This window comes from Malania oleifera, chromosome 1, assembly GCF_029873635.1.
Source record: "Malania oleifera isolate guangnan ecotype guangnan chromosome 1, ASM2987363v1, whole genome shotgun sequence".
NCBI lineage: Eukaryota > Viridiplantae > Streptophyta > Magnoliopsida > Santalales > Ximeniaceae > Malania > Malania oleifera.
In genome coordinates, this window is record NC_080417.1 from 145137662 (window position 1) to 145162726 (window position 25065).

At 36.0% G+C, this 25065-nt stretch overlaps 1 protein-coding gene across 3 annotated transcripts in view; it reads right to left on the reverse strand.

Annotated features, from left to right (window-relative positions):
- The window catches only part of LOC131145232 (pentatricopeptide repeat-containing protein At4g04790, mitochondrial-like), an 85048-nt gene that overhangs the window by 34736 nt on the left and 25247 nt on the right, over nt 1-25065 (reverse strand). For all 3 annotated transcript variants that reach the window (XM_058094381.1, XM_058094394.1, XM_058094390.1), the window contains exon 5: nt 17597-17661. In XM_058094381.1, the coding sequence (XP_057950364.1) occupies nt 17597-17661 (65 nt within the window). The remainder of the gene's footprint in view (nt 1-17596; nt 17662-25065) is intronic.

A 25065-nucleotide genomic window follows, 5' to 3' on the forward strand; every position in this document is an offset into this window, starting at 1 on the left:
AGATTGAGGGTAGTGATAGGTGACACTAATTCTTCCACATAGATATCTTTCATTACAAGATGACAAATCTTGGACAAAACTTTGTGTGGCTAATCAAGTTGTGGATGACTGCTAGGAGGAGATATAAGATGAGGTTCTTAAGTTGAATTTTGATAAGGCTTATTATCTTCTGAGTTGGGGTTCCTTGACAAGGTCATGTACAAACAGTTTCCTCCCTTTGGAGCTATATGAAGGAGATCCAATAGGTCATTTGCCGTCTTCGTTGTTGTCTGCAATTTTTAATGGAGAGCACAGGTATTGGTTCGCAATCCTTTGGGTCATATGCCTTCTTCATTGTTATTTTTCAATACTTAATAGGAGAGCCCAGTTTTCCTACTTTCAAAGCTCCAAAAGGATGGAAATTTCAATTTCAATGTCAATTTTGATTTCGGTTTCAAAAACTGATTGAAACTAGTAGTGAAGTTTTACATTTATAATATAATATGTGTGTTAAAGATATTAGGTTAATTAAAATGAAATTTATAAAATCATTTAAATATTTATTGTACAAATAAAGATAATTTAGACATGAATGGTTAAATGTTGTAAGATAAGTTTTTTGTATAATTCTAAAAGCCCTTGTAAAAATATTTTCTTTCAATAAAAAAGATAAATTAAGAGAGAAATTTTCATTGTGCCCCTAAATCTCACAATTGAACTCCAAGGAAATTTCATTTCGCAGTCAAAATGTCGAAGTGTTTCGCTAAAATTTCAAGATTTTGATAAATTTCAAATGATTCGTTTGAATTCTGATGAAAATCTACTGCCATTTCAATTTTGAGGTTCATGAAAAGCAAAAATTTCAACGAAAATGTTCACAATTTCACAGAAATTTAAGACCATGAACACAAGAAATATTATTCTCGAACACAAAAAGAAAAGAAATCTCCCCAACCTCGTCCAATCTCAAATTGAAGGTCTTTCCCTTAATCTAAATTGATTGCATTAACATCACCTACAGCTAAAGAAGCCACAGTACTATTCGTGCAAGAGAGAGAGAGAGAGAGAGAGAGGATTTGAGAAGTAGCTTGTTTTTGGCAGTATACAACAGTGCAGTGATACTTCTATAATTCTATTTCGCTCTATCACTAACTCTCCAAAATCAATTAAAGCACCGTTTTTTGGGTTTTATATTGAGATGCCAAATTTTGTGAAAGTTTCTTTTTTTGCAAGTCTTACTCACATGTTAATTTCATTTTTCATTAAATAGAACAAAAAAACTGTGCAATTCACTTAAATTTTCGTAGTTTGCCAAATCTTCAATAGCCTTTCAAATTATTAGTTGGTTGACATTTGTTCTCTCCTTTTGTCTGTCTTTTGATCATAAGTTCTAACTTACATGAAATGTTCAAGCAAATCTTAAGCTCAAAGAAATTTCCATGGATACAGTAAACCTCTTGAAAATCCAAATAAATGATCTTTCATAAATATTCAATATTTTGATATCCTTTTCAATTTCTAAAATTTTATAGTGAAGCCGATCTCGTACCCTGTTTAATCTTTGCATTTTTTTTTCCTGATAAGAAAACAAGATATATTAAGAAAGAGAATGCACAACCAGAGCAAGGCTACTAAATCCTCAAAAAGAAAAAAATTAAAAAAAAATCAAAGAACAAAAAGGAAAATAAAATAATAATAAAAAAAAAAGGCTGTACCCAGTGCACAAGGCTCCCACAAAACGCTTTTAATCCCTTCCCTTCATATCCCTTCATAGTTCACCAAACGCTTCAAATTCGCTAGTTCCCTCGGACTCTTCTTCACTTTAGATTTGCCCCTTCAAGCCTAATTTCATTTCCTCCATGATCAGCCAACATGAGGCCCAAGTTATCCAGCAAATTCTGAGTTTGAATGTCTTTATCAATAGATACTTTAACTAAAGTGGGCAGAATTCAATCTTTTACCTTCAGTTCTTCTATAAAAACAACATCCTCACAAATATTAATTCCATCTAAACCTTCTAGAGGAGGAGGCGGCACATAAAGGAAATCCCCGAGACAATAGAATAAGAGTCAAATGAAAATCCTTGCTGCTCCCGAATTTGATTGAAAAGTAAACCCTTCTCACATTCGAAATCACTAGTACCTATACTATCATCATCCGAAACATCCCCCCATCTCTTACAGTCCTTACTTGTATTAACCCTCTCAACGACTGGCTCCTCCACTACACTTAAAAACACCTTTAAAATCTCTCTCAAGATTTTTTTTGTTCATCAAATGAGTCCTAATTATCTTCAAAATACTTCGGCCTTTCAAAACCCAATGTCACACACTTAAGACAAGCATAAATCATTTGACTCTTCAAATTATCTGGATTGACTCCCTTTTAATTAGAATTCCCTTCCAACCCAACAATAAAGTCCGAATTTTCAACTTCAAAAAGAATCAAAATTCTTAGAAGAAGACCCCCCAAAACTCAATCCTGGAACCATGCCTGCTATCATTCTTCTCCAAAAAAGTAGACACGTCTCTCAATATATCTATTAGTAGATTTTATAGCAACCCATCTATCTCATTCCGCGTGCTTATCTTTTTCTTTTTCCAAAGCACCTACTTCTTCTCTCCTCTTGACCACCATAGATCTTGTTTGAAGACGGTCGAAAAGTTGAACCACCCACATCCTATAATTGCCTTAAATTTCCACAAAATTTTCGAAATTTTTTCCATCACCATTGAAATTGAAATGGCAATCGATTTCCATCTTACATAATTTCCATCAAAATTTCTACAAATCATCCAAATTTATTGTAACCTCGAAATCTTAGTGAAACTTGTCAAACTTTTGACTATAGAATGAAATTTCCGCGGAATTCAAATGAGAGATTTAGGAGTGAAGTGAAATTTCTCTTTTAATTTAATTTATTTTTTTATTGAAACGTAAGATTATTACAAGGGCTTTTGAAATTATTGAAAAAATAAACTTACAACAACATTTTATTAAACTAATCATGACTAAGTTATCATTATTTGTATAATATATAATATTTAAATGATTTATGAACTTCATTTGTATTAACTGAATAAGTTTAATGCACATTATCTTACAACTATGTTTAATAAACATATTATATTACAACTTTTCCACCTCATACACAACATAGATTTCTAAAACTTACATTATATTGTATATTAACATACTTCACTACTGATTTCTGTTATATTTTCAATTGAAATAAAAAATGACATCAAAATTGAAATTTCTGTACTTTTGGAGCTTCAAAATTTGAGCCGACATCAAAATTTAAGACCTTGATTCCCATAGCCTCACAAGCTTTCAAAAAGGAAACTTTTTTTTTACTAGAGACCAGACTAAGTATTGGGGCCAGCCCATTCAATTGGCCCATAGCGATTTACCCTGCTGAAAATCCCTGACCCCCCTAAACTGGCCATTTAGAATTAAAATTATGCTCTTAGGCCTCCTTAACCAAGAGGCCCATCAGAAAATTTAAAAGGCCCTTTCTAATCTGAAACATTTGGCCCAAGTGCACTTTATTCTATGCATTTTATCCCCTTTTTGTGTTTTAGATGGCTGATCCAAAGAAAGAGCAAGCTGATGCAATTCATCCCACATCTACCAAACAATCTGCCTCACCCCCAAAGGAAAAGGAAGATCTAGACTCCAATGCTAAGGACAGTGAGCGACAGCCTGCCCCAGGTAATAATAGTACTAGAAAAATGTAGAAAGCATGGGATAGTATTGATAGGGTAGACAATTTTGAAAATGGTAGACCTAGGGCTGTTTGTACATATTGTGGTAAAATGAATATCTTTGTGAGTCCCAAAACCATGGTACATATTGTGGTAGACCTAGGGCTGTTTGTACATATTGTGGTAAAAAAAATTTGTGAGTCCCAAAACCATGGCACAAGTAATTTGTTGTCTCATTTAACCCCCCAATGTCCAAAATATCCATATGGAAACAAGGTTAAAGGGAAATCAATCTTAGGTTTCCAACATAAAAAGGAAGCACCTGAGGTGGTTAATCTTGTATCAACAGTTTTTAGAGTCAAGGCTGGCTTGAGAGCTTTGCAGGAAATGGTTACTGAGGATAAGCTACCCTTTTGATTTGTAGAGGGTCGTGGCTTTCCAAAAGTTTGTGCTATAATGCTACCTAAATGGAGAGTTATCCCATCTCACTCTACAATCGCTAGAGTAGTTGTGAAAATTTATTATAAAGAGAAGAATATATTGAAAAGTAGCTTAAGAGGTCATAGGACTTGCCTTACCACAGACACTTAAACATTACTGCAAAATTTAAACATGTGTCTTACTAGACATTTAGTTGATGATGATTGGAAACACCACAAAAGAACTTTTACTTTTGTCAAGTTTCAAATCACAAAGATGAGACTACTAGAAAGGTAATTGAGAATTGTTAGCGTGATGGGAATAGATCGCATTTTCATTGTGGCTATTGACAATGCTAGCTAGCTCTAATACTGGCACAATTAGGCATTTGAAGAGGAGAACAAAGGAGTGGAATGGGGCTATCTAAGATCATGGGTTTTTGCATGCCCATTGTTGTGCACACATTCTTAATTTTATTGTTAATAATGGTTTAAAAGATCTCAATGCATCTATTGTGAAGTTCGTAACACGGTAAGATATGTAAGATCCTCCCTCACCATCTAGGCTGCATTGTTTTGATAAGCGTGTTAACAAGAAAAAAGTCAGGTGAAAGAGTTTTCTATGTCTAGATGTGCCAACAAGGTGGAATTACACTTATTTGATGTTGGATGTGGCCAAAAAGTTTGAAAGGCCTTTGAGCGGTTGGAGGAGGATTATCCACAGTTTCTACTATCTTTAAATGGAGATGTAAATTATGGTGATGTTGATGTTGATGGGGATGAAAGTGGAAGAGTAAACTTCGAGAAGGACTATTGGTACTCCACATAAAGAGGATTGGGAAAAAAAATAGATTGTTTGTGAAGTTTTTAGAGCTTTTTTACAATGCAACATTATTATTTTCATGATCATTGTATGTTACCTCCCATGGTTTCTTTGATGAGCTCTTTCTAATTCAATCTAAGTGGCTAACTCATTACAAATGGAAGTGCTCTTTTAAGTTCAATGGCGGGGAACATGAAAATGAAATTTGAAAAATATTGGGGAAACGAGCAGAACTCTAATAATTTGTTATATGTGGTGGTGGTCCTTGATCCTAGGAAGAAACTAAGGTATGTAAGATGGAGATTTTCATAACTTTTTGATAAAAAAACAGTCGATATGAAAACTAAGAAAGTGAAAAATTTTGTGATTCAGATATATGAATTTTATCTCACACATGACACACCTCCAATTCTCCAAGTATTAGAGATTGAGGATGATTATGAGGATCCTAAAAGACATTTTGTAGCTCAATTTAGTAAGCATTTGCTGCATTTGTCTGAAGAAGATAACTTGAACAACCAGAGGTGGAGAGATATTTGGGAGAACAATGAGGATCCTAGAACTTTAGATTTTGATATGCATGGTGGAAAATTAATTCCAAGGAATACCATGTGATGTCCCAACTAGCTCAAGATGTCTTAGCAATTCCAGTGTTTCCTGTTGTCTCGAACTCTGCATTTAACATGGGAGGGTGTGTTCTTGACCCATTCCGTAACTCATTGTCTCCGTTCATGGTAGAGGTTGTTATATGCTCACAAAATTGGCTTCAATTCTATGGATGATGTCTAGCAATATGAGAAAATCGAGAAAGATTTTAAAATATAAGTTCTTTATTCTATAGTTTTACCTTTGTATTTTGTAAATGCTATTAATTAATTCATTTATTGTTGGCCTTCTTATTTAGAATTTTTGGGGTCTCAAAGTGGCACCAGCCCTGGACTAGTTCTATTTCACGTTGAACACTAGTTTGTTTACCTTTTCCACCTAGATTTTAATCATTTCATGTTATATTTATAATTTAAAATATTATTTAGTTGATATTTCGATGACATGCTGTCAAAATTTATACAATATTATGATTTTGTTTTCTCGAGACTAGCTGCCTGTTGAGACAAGGATGGAAGTTCAGAGTTCTCAGTTCTGGTGGTCTTGTTGAGCAGGCAGGCTGCTATGTTGTTCTTGGATCTCCGATTTAGGATGCTTATCAATTAGATTCTAGATGGATGATGGATGTGACACGACAATTCTATTGATCTTCTTATTTTCATTTTTGGATTAAATGCCTGAACTTTGAAGCTTTGACGGCAAGCTAGGCTGAACGTCTGTCTATAAAACAATAATATTTTGGATTTGCTTGCTTCGACTATTTTAGTATTTAAGCTTATGTGAGATGTTGGAGAAAGCTTTAAATTAAGAATTATGATTATGGCATGCCATCTTACTATCACAGGCTTACCATTCTACATAACAGAAGGGTAAGGAGGTCAAAAAGCATCTACCAATAGCAATATATACATCTAGATATAAACTTATTGCTTCATGTGAATTTATGTGATGCTTTTGAATTTATGGAAAGGAGTCAAAAAGACAGCAGCCAACAGGTAAGAATTTATTGGTGTGATGCCTTTCAAATTTGAATGTTGACAGACTTAAATTGAATCTTATTTAGTAGGCTTAAGAATTTATTGTTTAATTTTTTTTGAATTTTGGACATTTTTTGCCCCTTGGCAAGCTGTGAACGATAATCGACCAAAACACACCAGTAATGTAATCTTGACCAATGTTTGACAAAATTGATTGTGACTTTGGGTTCGGCGGTTCAGTTGGGTGATCAGTCAACGCGAAAAGTCGGTGGTCAGTTGGCAGTTAGGGTCAAACAATTCAAAATGGATCTTGTGCAGATCTGTAGCATTTGATCCCTCAAACATCAATACTCGAATCCAATTCCAAATTCTTAAGGAAAACACTTCCTCTCACCCTTAGAAACTCTATAGAAAAATGTAGAAATTGGAAATCCCCATCCTTAGCCTAACAAAACCTAGATGTTCTGACTCAAATTCTCTTCTTTAAAACAAACGGCATTTCTAACTCGGCGTGAGGTGAGCACGACTGTCCCCCTCTCGTGTCGTCCCAAAAAAAACACCACCGCTAATTTGTATATAAACCCTGCCATATATTCCAAATGTATCCTTTTGATCCCAAACACCTATTAGTTCCACCTAAGCTTATCGAAACGAACACCTCCAGCTTCTGCATCACCCTAAACTTGGACAACCCCTGAAACCTGGCAAATCTTCACCCATCCCCAAAGGCGGGCCCTAAAAAGACAATAGGAGCCAAACCACAGAGGGCAAAAGCGAAGGACCATGGGGTATTCTCTAAAGGTAGGGGTGTGTTAAAAACAAGTAAATTAAAGCGACATCGAGAGGAATACGGCTACTGATTGGAACGGTAGGTTTGAACAGCAGATGTGGTATAACTTGGAAACCCAATCTTCCCCAACATTTGCAAATGAGAATAATCAATGTGAGAACAAGCGCTACTCCCCAAGTTTCCACCCCAAGTAAAACTGCCCTTATTAATGGGGAATATCACTAAGGCGCATTCCCAAATAAATTATCAGCCTTCTCATCCCACTTCACCTCCACAGACCCCAACCCTCTGCCCCTCGACAAACAACAGGAAAAGACCGCCCCAAACCCACCAGGGGGACAAAAGACCCAAAAACCAAACAAGATAGCCAACTCTTTCAAAAGAACAATACTTGCTAAGAAGAATAGTAGAGCTGCTGTACAGATTAAGCTACTGCTCCCAAAACTCCCTATTATCTAACAAAACAGACGGGAAAAGACCAAGTATACAGCGAACCAAACTAAGTTTCCCACCATGAATGACCACCAGATGGCCCCCCAGACGAAAGGGAAAAACTGCCCAACTCCCAGACCGTGAATCTCAAAGACTAGTAAAAGTTGGGCACTATGTCTTTTACTTGACTGCCTGGAGAAATAAAATATTGGGGCCAGGCTGTAAGCAAATCTCATAACACAATATCCTCTTACCCACACCCCTAAACCACAAACATTCAACCAAAAGGATCTTCATTAGCATAATCTAAGGACCCTGAGCCCCCTTCCACATCATCACAGTGTTAAACTGAGGACACTAATATACAATTCTCTAAACAACTTGTTGTTTTCCGTTTTATCACCAACCCCCTGCAAAACAAGTACTACACTCACTCCTACCCAAGCACACAGCTAAGACCAAATCATTCGAAGTACCAAAGCATCGCCGTGTCTCTCATCACCAACAAAAAAAGGATGACAAAGTAATGGGAATCCCACCAACCACTAGTTACATCATGCACATAAAAATCAACTTTTAGAATTAACATGAATAGGAACCAAGAAGAATGGAAGGTTACCTGCAGGGCCCTGTCAGTGTATTCCTGTTTTGCTCTCAAAAGATCCCTTTCAAGTTTTTGGCGAAGCTATAAGGGATCAATCAAAACTTTATTTGAGCTAGGAAAAATATTTATTAGGGTGTGATAAGTGTTTACCCTTTGAACAAAGCCACATCGAGATCTGAGTTCCCCTGAACCGAAATCCATCCAAGAATATTCAGATTGTGAAGGCCTTGTAATATCACCCCAGCTCCTCCCTATCTTCATACCTCGTTCTCCACCTTAATTCCTTGCTACGTCCTCCCCCATTCGCTCTTCTAAGTATTCTCAACAAAAAATCCTATCCAGGATCCATACGAAGAAATGAAGTTCTTCTTCTTCTTTAGCCACCATTCAGAGCTCTCAATGTGATTGTATGGAAGCAATTGCACTCCCTTACTTTCATCTTTGATTTTCATTCTAATCCTCCACCGTCTCTGCAATCGATCATAGGAATCCCCCAAGGCACCAATATTTTTCAAAATCTTGGTCCTAAATCACTCACCTTGAAGCTTGCTTGAGACAGCATCTTCAGCTCCTTTTTCTCCATATCATTATCTATCTCCTTCATTTGCACACTGGAGGCTTTTGATGTTATTTCTCAAGCCAGAAAAGTATTGTTTCTGAGGAAGAGGCGCTCTTGGTTATTTAAGAATCCCCAAGCCAAAACCCATAAAATTCTATCTCCATCTGGGCTGAAAATTTATTTTCTGTGGAAGGCCCTTCCTTTGTGCCTGTGGTTGGTTAAGCTCACTTTAAGAGATGGGCTTATAAGCAGCCTTCACGAAAAGGGGCTTATGATTCCGTCTGAAACACCCTTGTTAGCTGAGCTTCATGGCACCCATATAGGAAGGCGCCCCGCACACCGCCCAAATGGGCCCAAATACGGCCCCCCCCAATTATATCCCGATTTAGGTCCAATTCTCCTTCCCTTCCTACCTCACAATATCAGAACAAAAGGAAAAGATTTTTCTCACCATGACACATGCACTAAGATTTCACGAATATCACCGACACCCCCCACCCCACAACACCCCCCCCCCCCCCCGAATTTCTGAAAGTACAAATTCTTTATTTCACTGCTTGGACGATTTCCCCTGAAAATTCTCCCCCAAGAATTCTGAAATTCAAATTCTTCCTTTCTCTGCGAAATTTCCTGAACATCTCCCCAAAATTCTGTTGAGATTCAAATTATTTGTTCCGTCCACGGTGGAATCTATAGTCGAAGCTTCCATTACTCCGAACAAGCCGAGCTTCGCAAGGTACAGGTGGTTTGTGCATCTGCATAACATTTATTGGAGCCTTAATATTCAATTATTTATGAACTTCATTGTATTAACTGAATAAGTTAATGCACATGATCTTCACTCATGTTTAATAACCTAGTATTTACACTCTTTTCCAACCTCAGACCCAACATAGATTTCTAAAACTTACTTATATTGTAGATTCAAACATACTTTCACTACTGATTTCTGTTATATTTTTCAATTGAAATATCAAAAATGACATCACAATTGAAAATTTCTGTTACTTTATGGAGCTTCAAAATTTGACCGACATACACAATTTAAGACCTTGATTGCCCATACCTCACAGCTTTCAAAAAGGAAACGTTTTTTTTTACTAGAGACAGACTAAGTATGGGGCCAGCCCATTCCATGGCCCATAGCGATTTACACCTGCTGAAAATCACTGACCCCCCTAAACTGGCCATTTATGAATTAAAAGTTATGCCTTTAGGCCTCCTTAACCAAGAGGCCCTCATAAAATTTAAAGGCCCTCTTCTACCTAAATCTGAACACTTTGGCCCAGTGCACTTTATGTCTATCATTTTACTCCCCTTTTTGTGTTTTAGATGGCTGATCCAAAGAAAGAGCAAAGCCTGATCAATTCATTCCCACATCTACCACACAAACCTGCCTCACCCCCAAAGGAAAAGGAAGAATCGAGACTCCAATGCTGAAGGACAGTGATGCGAGCAGCCTGCCCCAGGTAATAATAGTACTAGAAAAATGTAGAAACGCATGGGATAGTATTGATAGGGTAGACATTTGAAAATGGTAGACCTCTGGGCTGTTTGTACATAGTGTGGTAAAAAAATTTTGTGAGTCCCAAAACCATGGGCACAGTAATTTGTTGTTGTCTCATTTAACCCCCCAATGTCCAAATATCCATATGGACACAAGGTAAAGGGAAATCAATCTTCGGTTTCCAACATAAAAAGGAAGCACCTGAGGTGGTTAATCTGTATCAACAGTTTTTAGAGCAAGGCTGGCTTGAGAGCTTTTGCAGGAAATGGTTACTGAGGATAAGCTACCCTTTTGATTTGTAGAGGGTCGTGGCTTTCCAAAAGTTTGTGCTATAATGCTACCTAAATGGAGAGTTATCCCATCTCACTCTACAATCGCTAGAGTAGTTGTGAAAATTTATTATAAAGAGAAGAATATATTGAAAAGTAGCTTAAGAGGTCATAGGACTTGCCTTACCACAGACACTTAAACATTAGTGAAAAATTTAAACATGTGTCTTACTAGACATTTAGTTGATGATGATTGGAAACACCACAAAAGAACTTTTACTTTTGTCAAGTTTCAAATCACAAAGATGAGACTACTAGAAAGGTAATTGAGAATTGTTAGCGTGATGGGAATAGATCGCATTTTCATTGTGGCTATTGACAATGCTAGCTAGCTCTAATACTGGCACAATTAGGCATTTGAAGAGGAGAACAAAGGAGTGGAATGGGGCTATCTAAGATCATGGGTTTTTGCATGCCCATTGTTGTGCACACATTCTTAATTTTATTGTTAATAATGGTTTAAAAGATCTCAATGCATCTATTGTGAAGTTCGTAACACGGTAAGATATGTAAGATCCTCCCTCACCATCTAGGCTGCATTGTTTTGATAAGCGTGTTAACAAGAAAAAAGTCAGGTGAAAGAGTTTTCTATGTCTAGATGTGCCAACATGGTGGAATTACACTTATTTGATGTTGGATGTGGCCAAAAAGTTTGAAAAGGCCTTTGAGCGGTTGGAGGAGGATTATCCACAGTTTCTACTATCTTTAAATGGAGATGTAAATTATGGTGATGTTGATGTTGATGGGGATGAAAGTGGAAGAGTAACTTCGAGAAGGACTATTGGTACTCCACATAAAGAGGATTGGGAAAAAAAATAGATTGTTTGTGAAGTTTTTAGAGCTTTTTTACAATGCAACATTATTATTTTCATGATCATTGTATGTTACCTCCCATGGTTTCTTTGATGAGCTCTTTCTAATTCAATCTAAGTGGCTAACTCATTACAAATGGAAGTGCTCTTTTAAGTTCAATGGCGGGGAACATGAAAATGAAATTTGAAAAATATTGGGGAAACGAGCAGAACTCTAATAATTTGTTATATGTGGTGGTGGTCCTTGATCCTAGGAAGAAACTAAGGTATGTAAGATGGAGATTTTCATAACTTTTTTCATAACTTTTTGATAAAAAAACAGTCGATATGAAAACTAAGAAAGTGAAAAATTTTGTGATTCAGATATATGAATTTTATCTCACACATGACACACCTCCAATTCTCCAAGTATTAGAGATTGAGGATGATTATGAGGATCCTAAAAGACATTTTGTAGCTCAATTTAGTAAGCATTTGCTGCATTTGTCTGAAGAAGATAACTTGAACAACCAGAGGTGGAGAGATATTTGGGAGAACAATGAGGATCCTAGAACTTTAGATTTTGATATGCATGGTGGAAAATTAATTCCAAGAAATACCATATGATGTCCCAACTAGCTCAAGATGTCTTAGCAATTCCAGTGTTTCCTGTTGTCTCGAACTCTGCATTTAACATGGGAGGGTGTGTTCTTGACCCATTCCGTAACTCATTGTCTCCGTTCATGGTAGAGGTTGTTATATGCTCACAAAATTGGCTTCAATTCTATGGATGATGTCTAGCAATATGAGAAAATCGAGAAAGATTTTAAAATATAAGTTCTTTATTCTATAGTTTTACCTTTGTATTTTGTAAATGCTATTAATTAATTCATTTTATTGTTGGCTTCTTATTTAGAATTTTTGGGGTCTCAAAGTGGCACCAGCCTGGACTAGTTCTATTTCACGTTGAACACTAGTTTGTTTACCTTTTCCACCTAGATTTTAATCATTTCATGTTATATTTATAATTTAAAATATTATTTAGTTGATATTTCGATGACATGCTGTCAAAATTTATACAATATTATTGATTTTGTTTTCTCGAGACTAGCTGCCTGTTGAGACAAGGATGGAAGTTCAGAGTTCTCAGTTCTGGTGGTCTTGTTGAGCAGCTGGCTGCTATGTTGTTCTTGGATCTTCCGATTTAGGATGCTTCATCAATTAGATTATAGATGGATGATGGATGTGACACGAACAATTCTATGATATTTCTTATTTTCATTTTTGGATTAAATTGCCTGAACTTTGAAGCTTTGAAGGCTAAGCCTAGGATGAACGTCTGTCTATAACAACTAATATTTTGGATTTGCTTGCTTCGAACTATTTTAGTATTTAAGCTTATGTTAGACTGTTGGATAAAGCTTTAAATTAAGAATTTATGATTATGGCATGCCATATTACTATCACAGGCTTACCATTTACCAGCAGGTAAGGAGTCAAAAAGCATCTCAATAGCCTATATATATATATATATATATATATGCTTTCATTTGAATTTATGTGATGCTTTTGAATTTATGTGGAAAGGAGTCAAAAGACAGCAGCCAACAGGTAAAGAATTTATGTGATGCTTTCAAATTTGAATGTTGACTTAAATTTGAATCTTATTTAGTAGGCTAAGAATTTATGTTAATTTTTTTTTGAATTTATGGACCTTTTTTTGCCCCCTTTGGCAAGCTTGAACTGAATAACTCGACCCAACCCACCCAGTAATGTCATCTGACCCATGTTGACCCAACTTGATTGTGACTTTGGGTCGAGTTCAGTTGGGTGATCAGTCAACTCGAAAGTCGGTGGTCAGTTGGCAGTTAAGGGTCAAACCAATTCAAATGGATCTTTGTGCAGCTGTAGCTATTGATCCCTCAACATCAATACTCGAATCCAATTCCAATTCTTTAATTAAACACTTCCTCCTCCACCCATTAGAAACTCTATAGAAAAATGTAGAATTGAAATCCCCATCCTTAGCCTAACAAACCCTAGATTTCTGACTACAAATTCTTTCTTCTTTAAACAAAAGCATTTCTAACTCATTGCGTAGTTGAGCCGTCCTTTCCCTCTCTTCTTCCCCCAAAAAAACACACCTCTAATTTGTATAAACCCTCCAAAGTATTCAAAATGTTATCCTTTTGATCCCCAAACACCTATTTGTTCCAACCTTAAGCTTATCTGAAACGAACTCCAGCTTCTTCATCACCCTAAAACTTGCCCACCCCTGAACCTGGCACTCCTTCCACCATTCCCAAATTCTTTCCCAAAAAGACAAATGAGCCAACCACATATTCTCAAATCTAAAGGAAATGGGTCCCCATTAAACAGAATTAAAGTCCATGGGAATACGGCTATGATTGGAAGTAGGTTTGAACAGCAGCTGTTGTATAACTTTTGGAAACAAATCTTCCCAAACATTTGCAAAGAGGAATATATCAATGTGAGAACAAGCTCTACTCCCCAAGTCCACCCAAGTAAAACTGCCATTATTTAAGGGAATATCACTAAGGCCGCATTCCCAAATAAAATTATCAAGCCTTCTCATCCCACTATTCACCTCACAGACCCCCAACCTCTCCCTCTACAAACAACATTAAAATACCTCCCCCAACCCACCACTGGTTACAAAGACCAAACAAGCTAGCCAACTCTTCAAAAGAACTACTTTGCTAAGAAGAATAGTAGAGCTGTGTACAGATTAAGCTACTGCTCTCCAACTCCCTTATTATCTAACAAAACAGACGGGAAAAGAACCAAGTATACAGCGAACAAACTCAAGTGTCCCACCATTAATTGACCCCAAGAGGCCCCAGAAGAAGGGAAAACTGCCCACTCCCTAGACCTTGAATCTCAAATACTCATTAAAAGTTGGGGACTATGTTCTTTTACTTGACTTCCTGGAGAAATAAAATATTGGGGCCAGTGCTGTTAATCAAATCTCTAACAAATCTCCTCTTACCCACACCCCTAAACCCCAAACATTCAACAAAAGGATCTTCATTTAGCATAATCTAAGACCCCTGAGCCCCTTCCCCATTCATCACAGTTAACTGAGGACACTAATCTACCCAATTCTCTAACCAACTTTTTGCTTTTCCGTTTTCTCCCCAACCCCCTGCAAACAAGTACTAAACTCCTTCCTACCCAAGCACACCAGCTTAAGACCAAAATCATTCAGAAGTACCAAAGCATCGCCGTTTTCTCTCTCACCCCCAAAAAGGCTACCAGTACTGGGCATCCCCCCAACCACTAGTTCCTCATGACATAAAAATAATTTAGAATTAACATGAATAGACCCAAGAATGGAAGGTTACCTGCAGGCCTGTCATTGTATTCCTGTTTTGCTCTCAAAAGATCCCTTTCAAGGTTTTTGGTCGAAGCTAAATGGCTCAATCAAAACTTATTTGAGCTAGGAAAAATATTATTTAGTGTGGATAAGTTGTTACCCTTTAGAACCAAAGCCACATCTGAGCTCTGAGTTCCCTGAACAGAATCCATCCAAGAATATTCAGATTGTGAAGGCCTTGTAATATCACCCCCAGCTCCTTCCCTATCTTCATACCTCGCCACCTTTACTTCCTTGCTACGTCCTCCCCCATTCGCTCTTCTAATATTCTCAACAAATAATTCCTCCTCAGGATCATACGAAGAAAATGAAGTCTCTTCTTCTTCTTTAGCCACCATCAGACTCTCAATGTGATTGTATGGAAGCATTGCCTCCTTACTTTCCTCTTTGATTTCACTTCTTCCTCCTCCACCTTCCTCTGCAATCGATCATAGGCATCCCCCAAGGCACCAATTTTTTCAAAATTCTTGGTCCTAACTCACTCCCCTTGAAGCTTCTTTAGACATCATCTTCAGCTTTCCTTCTTCTCCATTATCATTATCTATCTCCTTCATTTGCACACTGGAAGGCTTTTTGGCTGTATTTCTTCAAGCCAGAAAAGTATGTTTCTTGAGGAAGAGGGCTCTTGGTTATTTAAGAATCCCCAAGCCCAAAACCCATAAAATTCTATCTCCATCTGGGCTGAAAATTTATTTTCTGTTAAGGCTTCCTTTGTGCCTGTGTTGTTAAGCTCATTTTTAAGAGATTGGCTATAAGCAGCCTTCACTAAAAGGGGCTTATGATTCCGTCTTGAAACCCCTTTTATCTATCTTCATGGCACCCATATCTTCCTGCTCCCCTCACACATCCAAAGTTCCCAAAACTTCCCCCCCCCCCCACCTGAAAATCTCTCACCATGAATGCACTAATATTTCCCTGAATATCCCCCGCCCCCCCCCCCCCCCCCCCCCCAGAATTCTGAAAGTCAAATTCTTTCTTTCACTGCTGAGATTTCCCCTGAAAATTCTCCCCAAGAATTCTGAAATTCAAATTCTTCCTTTCTCTGCTGAAATTTCCTGAACATCCTCCCCAAAAATTCTGAGATTCAAATTATTTTTCCTTCCCCGGTAATCTATATTCGAGCTTCCATTACTCCGACAAGCCTGAGCTTCGCCAGGCTACATGGCTGGTTTCGTGCATTGCATAACATTTATGGAGCCTCAACCCCCCTCCTTTCCTCTCTTCAATTGCTTGAGATGGTTTCAAAAACCCCCTTGATGATGCACCGTCAATTTTTCTTAAGAAATTATACCAAGCTCTCACATCCTTCCCTTCCAGAATGCAGATAGCTTGAATATCGCCTCTATATGGGATTTTCTCCATGGATAAAAACCTCCCAAAATGATTGGCCCTCAATCTGAAACGAGAAAATTTTGTATGCTCTGAAAGTCCTGACCCAAGCATTAATAATCTTTGAGAATAAAAAGGATTTCAATTCTTTGACAATCCAATTTCTCTCCACTACATATAGATGCATCTGGAACACTAGTGTGATGCTCTTCTCGGTAATATTGAAAGTAACTGCATCCTCAACAATAGAAAAGATCTTGCTGCCAATGACCAAAGAAGATTCTCCCATGATCGAAGAAAACTTCGGTTACAAGAGAAAGAAATGAAAAGCACTCTGATCTTAGAATTCAAAAGGAAAGAAACAGAGAGGGGAAGGAGGAAGAAGGAACACAGAGGAAAACTCTGGGTTTCAGTTATAAGAAACAAAAGATTTAAACTGAGAATAACGAAGAAAAGCAAAAGAGAAAGGTTTTCTGGTGGAGGTTTAGGTAAAGGAAAGAAGAAAAAGTATACATGGCTGTCACAAGGTCGAGGATAGGAGAGAAACAAAAATTTGACTTCTATGTCACTCAGTTTTGGAACCTCTAATGGATTCCTTTTGAGACATTGCTGAGAAACAAATGGTTTCTATTTTCCAGTGAACTTTGAAAAAGCAGGGTCACTTGCCTTTGTTAGCTTCCAACCTGGAGACGACAAAGTGCTACTTCAAATCTTCAAGATGACTCCAGAATCCGATGCTCAACACCGTGCAAATCTAAGAAATTTGTCTCTCTCTGCCTAAGCTCTTGGATTTTCCCAGATGCAGATCTGATGTCTAAGTTATGATTATTATGAGTTAGGTACAGTTATCTGTCATATATTCATATAAGTATTTCCAGATTAGTTATAAGATTAGTATTATTTTCCTATATTGTAAAATAGTTTCTCTGCTAAAGTAATAATTTTTGTGGGGGCATTTTAGGAAATTAAAAAGTGGACTCCAAAGTGAGGGTAGCAACTTTATATGTGCAATAGATAAGACAGGCTATTGTATAGACTACTGTGGAACTGTTGGTTCCATACTCCCATAATTATATAAAAGAAACTATTACTTGTTCAAGCATATTTATCCCCACAGCCTCCAACAATTGCTACTGTGACTAACCATCACCTGCTCACACCACGGGAGAAAAACTGCAGTACTATAGTAGATCAACGGGAAACACAAACAAAGCCTTAAGGCCATACAAGAGGAAAAAGCAAAAGATGAAGTTATTATGAAGAAGCAAACTGCTTATAGAGCAGAAATGCCTCATTAAATCCTGGCCTGAAGGACATTACCAGCAGCATTCATGAGAAGTTCCTTACCGCTAAATTTGGCATGCAAACAGCATAATCCAAAATGAGGCATGAGATTTTTTTTGTTCCGTAATCTGCAATTTATCAAGATATCAGTATTAAAAGGCATGTAAGACACAGTTCTGTAAGGAAGAAAGCCATATTCAATTTCCCATCACAGTTTAGGCACTCAATTTCTATTAAAAATTATAGAGGTACAAGAGAATTTAAAAACTTCAATCTGTAAATAACCTGAACAAATCCCTATGCATCACACAGAGAGGTACTTGAATTAATGAATGTTCTTGATGACTGGATTTTAGTCTGGGCTAGGAAATTATTCAATATAATCCACAACATTTAAGTTAAATTATGCCATTGCCAAATCTTATGAAATTTGAGTTCAACTTTTTAAAAATCTATATTATATAAAAAAGTGCAACTAATTTAAATCATTTGTGCACAAAAATACCTTTTATCCTTTACTAGCAAGATAGAATTAAGTTAAAACAAAATACCATATTAGTATACCACTTGATTGCCAGGGCTGAAGTTGGTAAGGAATGAGCAAATAATGTCTATTACAGTAACATTTCAATTCTTTCCATACTCATGCCCAACTTTACAAAGGAAACAAGAAATTATTGGCTACTTTTTAAATAAACATTTTTGTAATCATGCAATATTTATAAATAAGGTAGAATATCCTTAAAAAGAGTAACATTCAACTAAATTATTTCCATTCCTTTAAAGTTTTTGGCTTTTACTCACCATAAATTGTTTGCTTTTTAATATTTAAGTTGCAAGTAGCATAGCTTGACTTTGAGTCTTTGATAACCCTTTTTCTCACTTTAATGTCTCTTTTTAATTCAACTTTAATTTTCTCATTAATGGTTAAATTTCATATGATACCTCAACATCTGCACTTTTGTACTGTGTATAAAGTACGAACTGTGGAAATCATTTTTGTGGAAAAAAGAAATCCTTATCTTTTAAAAGCAAGACTTAACATCTTTTTTAAAAGTAAGTTTTTACAGTATATATAGAAATATGGATAGAGTAAATCATTTTAAGGACAAAAATATCCTTATCATTTTAAAAGTAAGACAAAATATTCATTAAAAAAAATGTAAACTCAACCAAACTTGGCTAAAAGTATATCTAGGATGCCTATTTTAGAAAAAATAATATTTGAACCTAAAAGAAAAAACTTCCATTTCGTTACAAAAAAACAAAATAAATCAAGCCTTAAACCCAATTAAGCAAAGGCTACATGAATATTTTTCTATCAATTTACACAATATTGGGCAATCTCCTTAGACAATTTGAGGGTTGTTTAATCCTTATTAACTATCTCATTCCAAGTTATTTTAGGTCAACTAGCTCACTCATCCTCACCGGTGCACTGTTTGGCCTACATTGCAAGTGCCCAAACCATCTCAACCACCCCTCCCTTATCTTATGTTCTACAAGTGCTATGCTTAACTTTGACTATGTTCATTTCTTAATATACCTTTTAACATGTCACCACTCATCCATGTTAGCATTCTAATTTCAAAAACTTTTACTTGTTGGATATATTGTTTCTTAGTTGCCAAACATTTGATTCCACATAGCATAGGTGATCTAATAAACATACTAAATTTTTCCTTATAATTTTAAAGGTATTCTATGATCACACAACACATGCAAAGCACTTCTCCATTTTACAAATCTGTTTTAACTCTATGTATTACGTCTTCTTCAATTTTTCCTTTAGCTTGCATAATAGATCCAAGGTATTGAAGTCTATTAGTGCTTAATATTTTCTTCAATATTCCTTCTACCATGACTAAAATTACATTTCATATGTTATGTGTTATTCTACTTGTTCTAAAACCACTAGATTCTAAAGATTCTATCCACAATTCTAATTTAGATTCTCCCCACCCTCCCACCCATCCGACTGTTTCATTGATCAAGTCAAAATTATGCTAAAAAATAAAATATCCTTACACTTCAAAATTAAAACAAAAAATTCCTTAAAGATGCAAATACAACCAAAATTAGAAAAAAACACTTCAAAAAATCTATTTTAGATAAGTTTGTTTGAGCCAAAAGAACGAAACTTCTTTGAGTTTATAAAAAATGAAATGAACTAGCATTGTATATGATTTAGCAACAAAAATGTTATAATCTTTTAAAAGTGAAAAAAAAAATTTAGAAAAAGTGAAAAATTAGATTCAATAAAATTATATAAAATTACATTCAGAAATTTTATTTTAAACAGGTTAAGATTTTTTTTTTTTTTATATGACAAGAGAAGATATCATTAATAGAAAGAGAATTTACAAGAGGGAGAATGAGAAATCTCCGGAGACTAACTAAGATTCTCCAAGACTAAAAAAAACATAAAAAAATGCCCAGGAAAAAAAATCATCCAAACAGCATGTTCCTCCAATCTCTTTCCAGCTCCAGAAAGCTTGCCACTTTAAAAAATCCATACCTGACACACCACAAAGAGGCCAAATATTTTATTTTTTCCCAAACCAACATCTGATTTAATTTTTTTCCCAGAAAATATCTGAGTATTATGTTCCATCCATAAACCCCATAATATTGATAAAAAGCCACACTTCCATAATGTTGCCCTGTCCTTTATTCTACCAAAACCTGCGAAAGATAATTAAAAGGTGTTCCACCGAGGGAGGACAGACCCAACTTTGCCAAAAAACATATTCCAAATACTCCAAGAAAATTCACATTGCAAAAGAGAAGTTGTCTCAGGGTTCTTGTAAATATGCACACATGCATCGGGGGATAGAGCCTTCACAGGTCTCCTAATTTTGCAACAAGTTATTGGTCTTCATCTTATTAAGCACAACCAACCAAGCGAATGCCTTTATTTTAGGGGGAATCTTAGCCTTCCAAATAGTGGAGTATAACGAGAAAGAAGAGTTGGAATGAATCAGAAATTCAAAAAGAGATTTGCAAGAAAACATACCTGGCTGGTCCAAAGACCAAGAACAAACGTCCCTCCACAAAGACACATTACTCCTACATAATAAAGATAACAAAGATGACAATTCCAACATCTCCCTATCGTTCAGAGGTCTCCTAAAATGAAGATTCTAGGAAAGCAAAGGACTATTCAATTCGCCAACAAAGAAAGAAATGGCTTTAATTTGCTCAGAATTCAAATGAAATAGGGAAAAAAGTAGAAAATGGAGCATTTCCCAGCTAAGGGTCCTTCTAGAACGAATATGAGAACCCCTCCCTACCTCAAGTTTAGTGTGAGGGATGAAAGAAGGATAAATATGAGAAATGGATCTCTGCGAACTCCCCAAAAAGCATCTTAAACTAGCATTGGTATCCCACCCACTCTCATCCAACCCAAACTTACTTCTTATTACTTTATTCCAAAGGGATGATTCTTCTAGAGGATAGCCATTTAGCTAGAAGAGCAGTGTCTTTAGTCACCAACATTCCAAGACCCAAACCCCCTTCCATTGGATGGATGCAAGGGTGCTTTATTTTCTCTAGGTGAGTGTATCACACTCATTCAAGGTTCCCTTGCTAGTATTCCTTTTTTTATTTCTTCTCTGTCTTTTAAATACATGTTAGGATAGCCGGTAGTATTGAGAAGATCACAAAAGACTTTGTTTGGTCTAGAATGGGGGAGAATAAAGATCATTTTTTCAATTGAGAGGTTGTCTATAGGTCTAAAAGGAGGGGGATTTGGGTCTTGGTAAGTTGGTGTCTAATGGTGGTCGTAATTTCCCTTAGAGGAGTCTTCCCTTTGGCACAAGTTATTAAGAGAAATTTTGCCCTACAATATAATGGGTGATCGTGATTTCCCTTAGAGGAGTCCTCCCTTTGGCACAAAGTTATTAAGAGAAAATTTGGCCTACAATATAATGGGTGGGATGCTAATTTGAGTTTGGGATTATTTTGTGATAGTCCTTGGGAGGGAATTCCGCCTATGATGCACTTAATGTCCTAATCTTTCACACACAACCAGTCCCAAGCTCAAGTAAAGGAGGGTTGCATTAGGTAACTGATAGCCAACGTAAAATTTGTCAAATCACTATGATATGAATCCTTACCAAATATTTGCTGAGGCCATGGTTTTAAATCGTGGTAGCGGGTAGTGTAACGTAATGGTAACAGGTGTAACGAGTAGTAACAGTAGTGGATGTTACATAACAAAAAGCGGGAGTAACAGTTGTGCATTTTTTTAAGCAAACACAACCTTGTGCATATTAGCGTACTTACATGTTTTAAGCTTTTAACCCTTCTTAGAAAAAGTTTTAGTATATTTTGGATCCTTTAGTTCGACTAAGTTATTTGGTAAGGGCAACAAGTTTACATTTGTTTTAAACCACCACTGATAGGAATTACGTGTGTGTGTGTGTGTGTATTTATATTTCTCATTGTTCTTATTTGTGATAAATTCTTATGTATGCTAAATTAATTAATAAAACAAAATACCTTATACACTCCATTAATCTATTAGACACATAAGACATACGAATAATACAAATATAAAACAACTAGAAAAGAAGAAGGTTGAAGTTGAAAAATATAGAACATAAATATCAAATTATTTATATTATCAAAATAAAATATTATCCTAACAAGTTAGTATTTCCAAATTGTTAATTAATGCATTTCTTGTGAGTATTTAAAGAAATAGTAAATTTTGTATCATTGTCATCCTCATTATAATCATTTCCCCCTCTCGCCACATGGTATATTGAGAATGATTTATGAAAGAGAGGGAAAAAGTAAAAAGAAAAAGTAAAAAATAAAATAATTTTTTTGGCGTAACAATCCTATAGCGGTTACGTAAACACCATAGCGGCCTTTATGCAACGGTCGCAGTCCGTAACGGCCGCTACAACTGTGATTTTTCTTCCCACCAATTTTGCAATGTGTAACGGTATCAATAGCTCAAAAAACCGTCACGTAACGACGTTACATAACGGTCACAGCTGTTATTTAAAACCATGGCTAGGGCATCCCCTACAAGCGACGCGTTGCACTTGTACAACGCGGGTGAACGAAAAGTGGACGAGAGTGGGCTAGGTCGTCGCCCTAAAGCAACACACTGTCTTGGCGCCAGGTATGGTGTCAAATAGGCGAGGCTTCCCCACATTATTCTAGAAGTGAGTTCAAGAAATCAGGATTAGATTAGCAACTCGGAATATAAGGGCACTTACGGGTAAAAGCATGGAAATTGTGGACACAATGATTAGAAGAAAAATTAATATAATTTGCCTTCAAGAACCTAAGTGCGTGGGCGGCAAAGCTAGAAATTGATAAATCAGGATTTAAAATTTGGTACACTGGAAAAGAAAAACATAAGAATGGAGTAGAAATTATTGTAGACAAACTTAAAAGATAGTGTTGTTGATGTAATCAGTGTAGGGGATAAAATTATAAAAATCAAGATGGTATTAGGCCAAGAGTTAATAAATATCATTAGTGCTCATGCTCTTCAAGTGGGCTTAGCAGAAAATCTTACGAGGCAATTTGGGGAATATATGGATAGTATTATACAAGGCATATCAGGGACTGAGAAAATATTTATAGGAGGAGATCTGAATGGACATGTTGGAAGGCATAACAAAAGTTATGAGAGTATACATAGAGGATATGGATATGGAGATAAAAATGAGTCTGTGGAGATGATCTTAGACTTCGCTATGTCATATGATTTTAGTATAATGAATACTTACTTTAAGAAAAGAGAAGAACACTTAATAACCTTTAAAAGTGGACAAAATAGAAGTCAAATAGATTTTTTTTTTTTTAACTGGGAGGATAGATCGTTTATCATGCAAGGATTAAAAAGTTATTCCAGGTGAAAGTCAAACCATACAACATTGAGTCTTAGTGTTAGATATATGTATTAAAAAATAGAAGAAAAAGATAAAAAAGAACCAGTGTAAGATAACTGGGTGGTGGAACCTAAAGGGAGAAAATATAATAAAATTTAAAGATAAAATGATCAAAGATGGGGATTGGATTATAGAGGATGGAATAGATACAAATACTCTTTGGAGTAGATTAGCTAGCTCTATTAAAAAAATAGCAAAAGAGATTTTAGGTGAATCAAGGGGAAGATTCTCGAATAGCAAAGAAAGTTGGTGGTGGGAAAAAGATGTCCAAAAGGCCATAAAGACAAAAAGAATTTGTATAAAATGTAGAAACATGAATCACTTTGAAAAGTATAAGGAGACGAGAAAAAATGCAAAAAAGGTCGTTAGTGAAGCTAAATACAGATCATTTAATAATTTGTATGATTGATTGGTCTAGAAGTGGAGAAGAATTGAATAGTATTTCTTATTATTTTAAAATAAGGTACAATTTGAATGTCTTATAGACTACAAGGACAATCTAAAAGGAGGGAATAATAAAGGAAAGAATTACAAAAGGAAAGAATGACAATTGCTAACAAATCTCCAAGAATATCTCCTAAGAATATATCCTAGAATATCTCCTAAGAATATTTACATAATTACAGAAATTTCTTCTATAATCAAGGAGAGTTGACTGGATAAATTTGGAACCTTTCCATCACTCCCTCTCAAGCTGGTTTGAAGATGTCTTCAATGGCCAACTTGCAGATCAAATTTTCAAATTGCTTCTTTGGTAGTCCTTTTGTAAGTATACCTACTACTTGTTCAATAGTAGAGATATAGGCTAAACAAATCAATCCACTGTCAAGCTTCTCTTTTATAAAATGCTTGTCGACCTCAAAATGTTTTGTTCTATCATGAAGCACTGGATTGTGAGAAATGGCTATGGCAGATTTGTTATGGCAATATAGTCTCATAGGTAGTGCATTAGTGACTGACTTTCAATTCTTCCAATAATTTTTTAATCCACAACACTCCACAAATTCCATAAGCAATTGCTCTAAATTCTGCCTCTGCACAACCCCTAGCTACCACATTTTGTCTTTTGCTTCGCCATGTAACCAAATTTCCACCAACAAAAACACAATAACCAAAAGTTGATCTTCTATCAGTTATACTCCCAACCCAATCTGCATCAATGTATACCTCAACTTGTAGATGTCTACGGTCTTCAAACAATAGACCTTTTCTTGGAGTTCCCTTTAAATATCTCACGATTCTATAAATTGCATCAAAGTGCTCAGACCCTCGTGAGTGCATGAACTGGCTTACCCTACTGACAGCAAAGGCTATGTCAAGACGTGTATGTGATAGATAAAGTAGCCTTCCAACCAATCTTTGGTACTGGTCTCTATTGGTTACTTCTTCAGGCTTGGCAAGTTGTAGTTTAAGATTAGACTCTATAGGTGTCTTAGCTACTTTACACCCTAGTAAACATGTTTCTCCAAGCAAGTCAAGCACATATTTTCTTTGTGAAACAAAAATACCTTTCCTTGACCTCGCAAATTCCATACCGAGAAAATACTTCAAATCACCCAAGTCTTTAATCTCAAATTCATTTGCAAGCATCCGTCTGCCAATATGGTAAGCCAATTC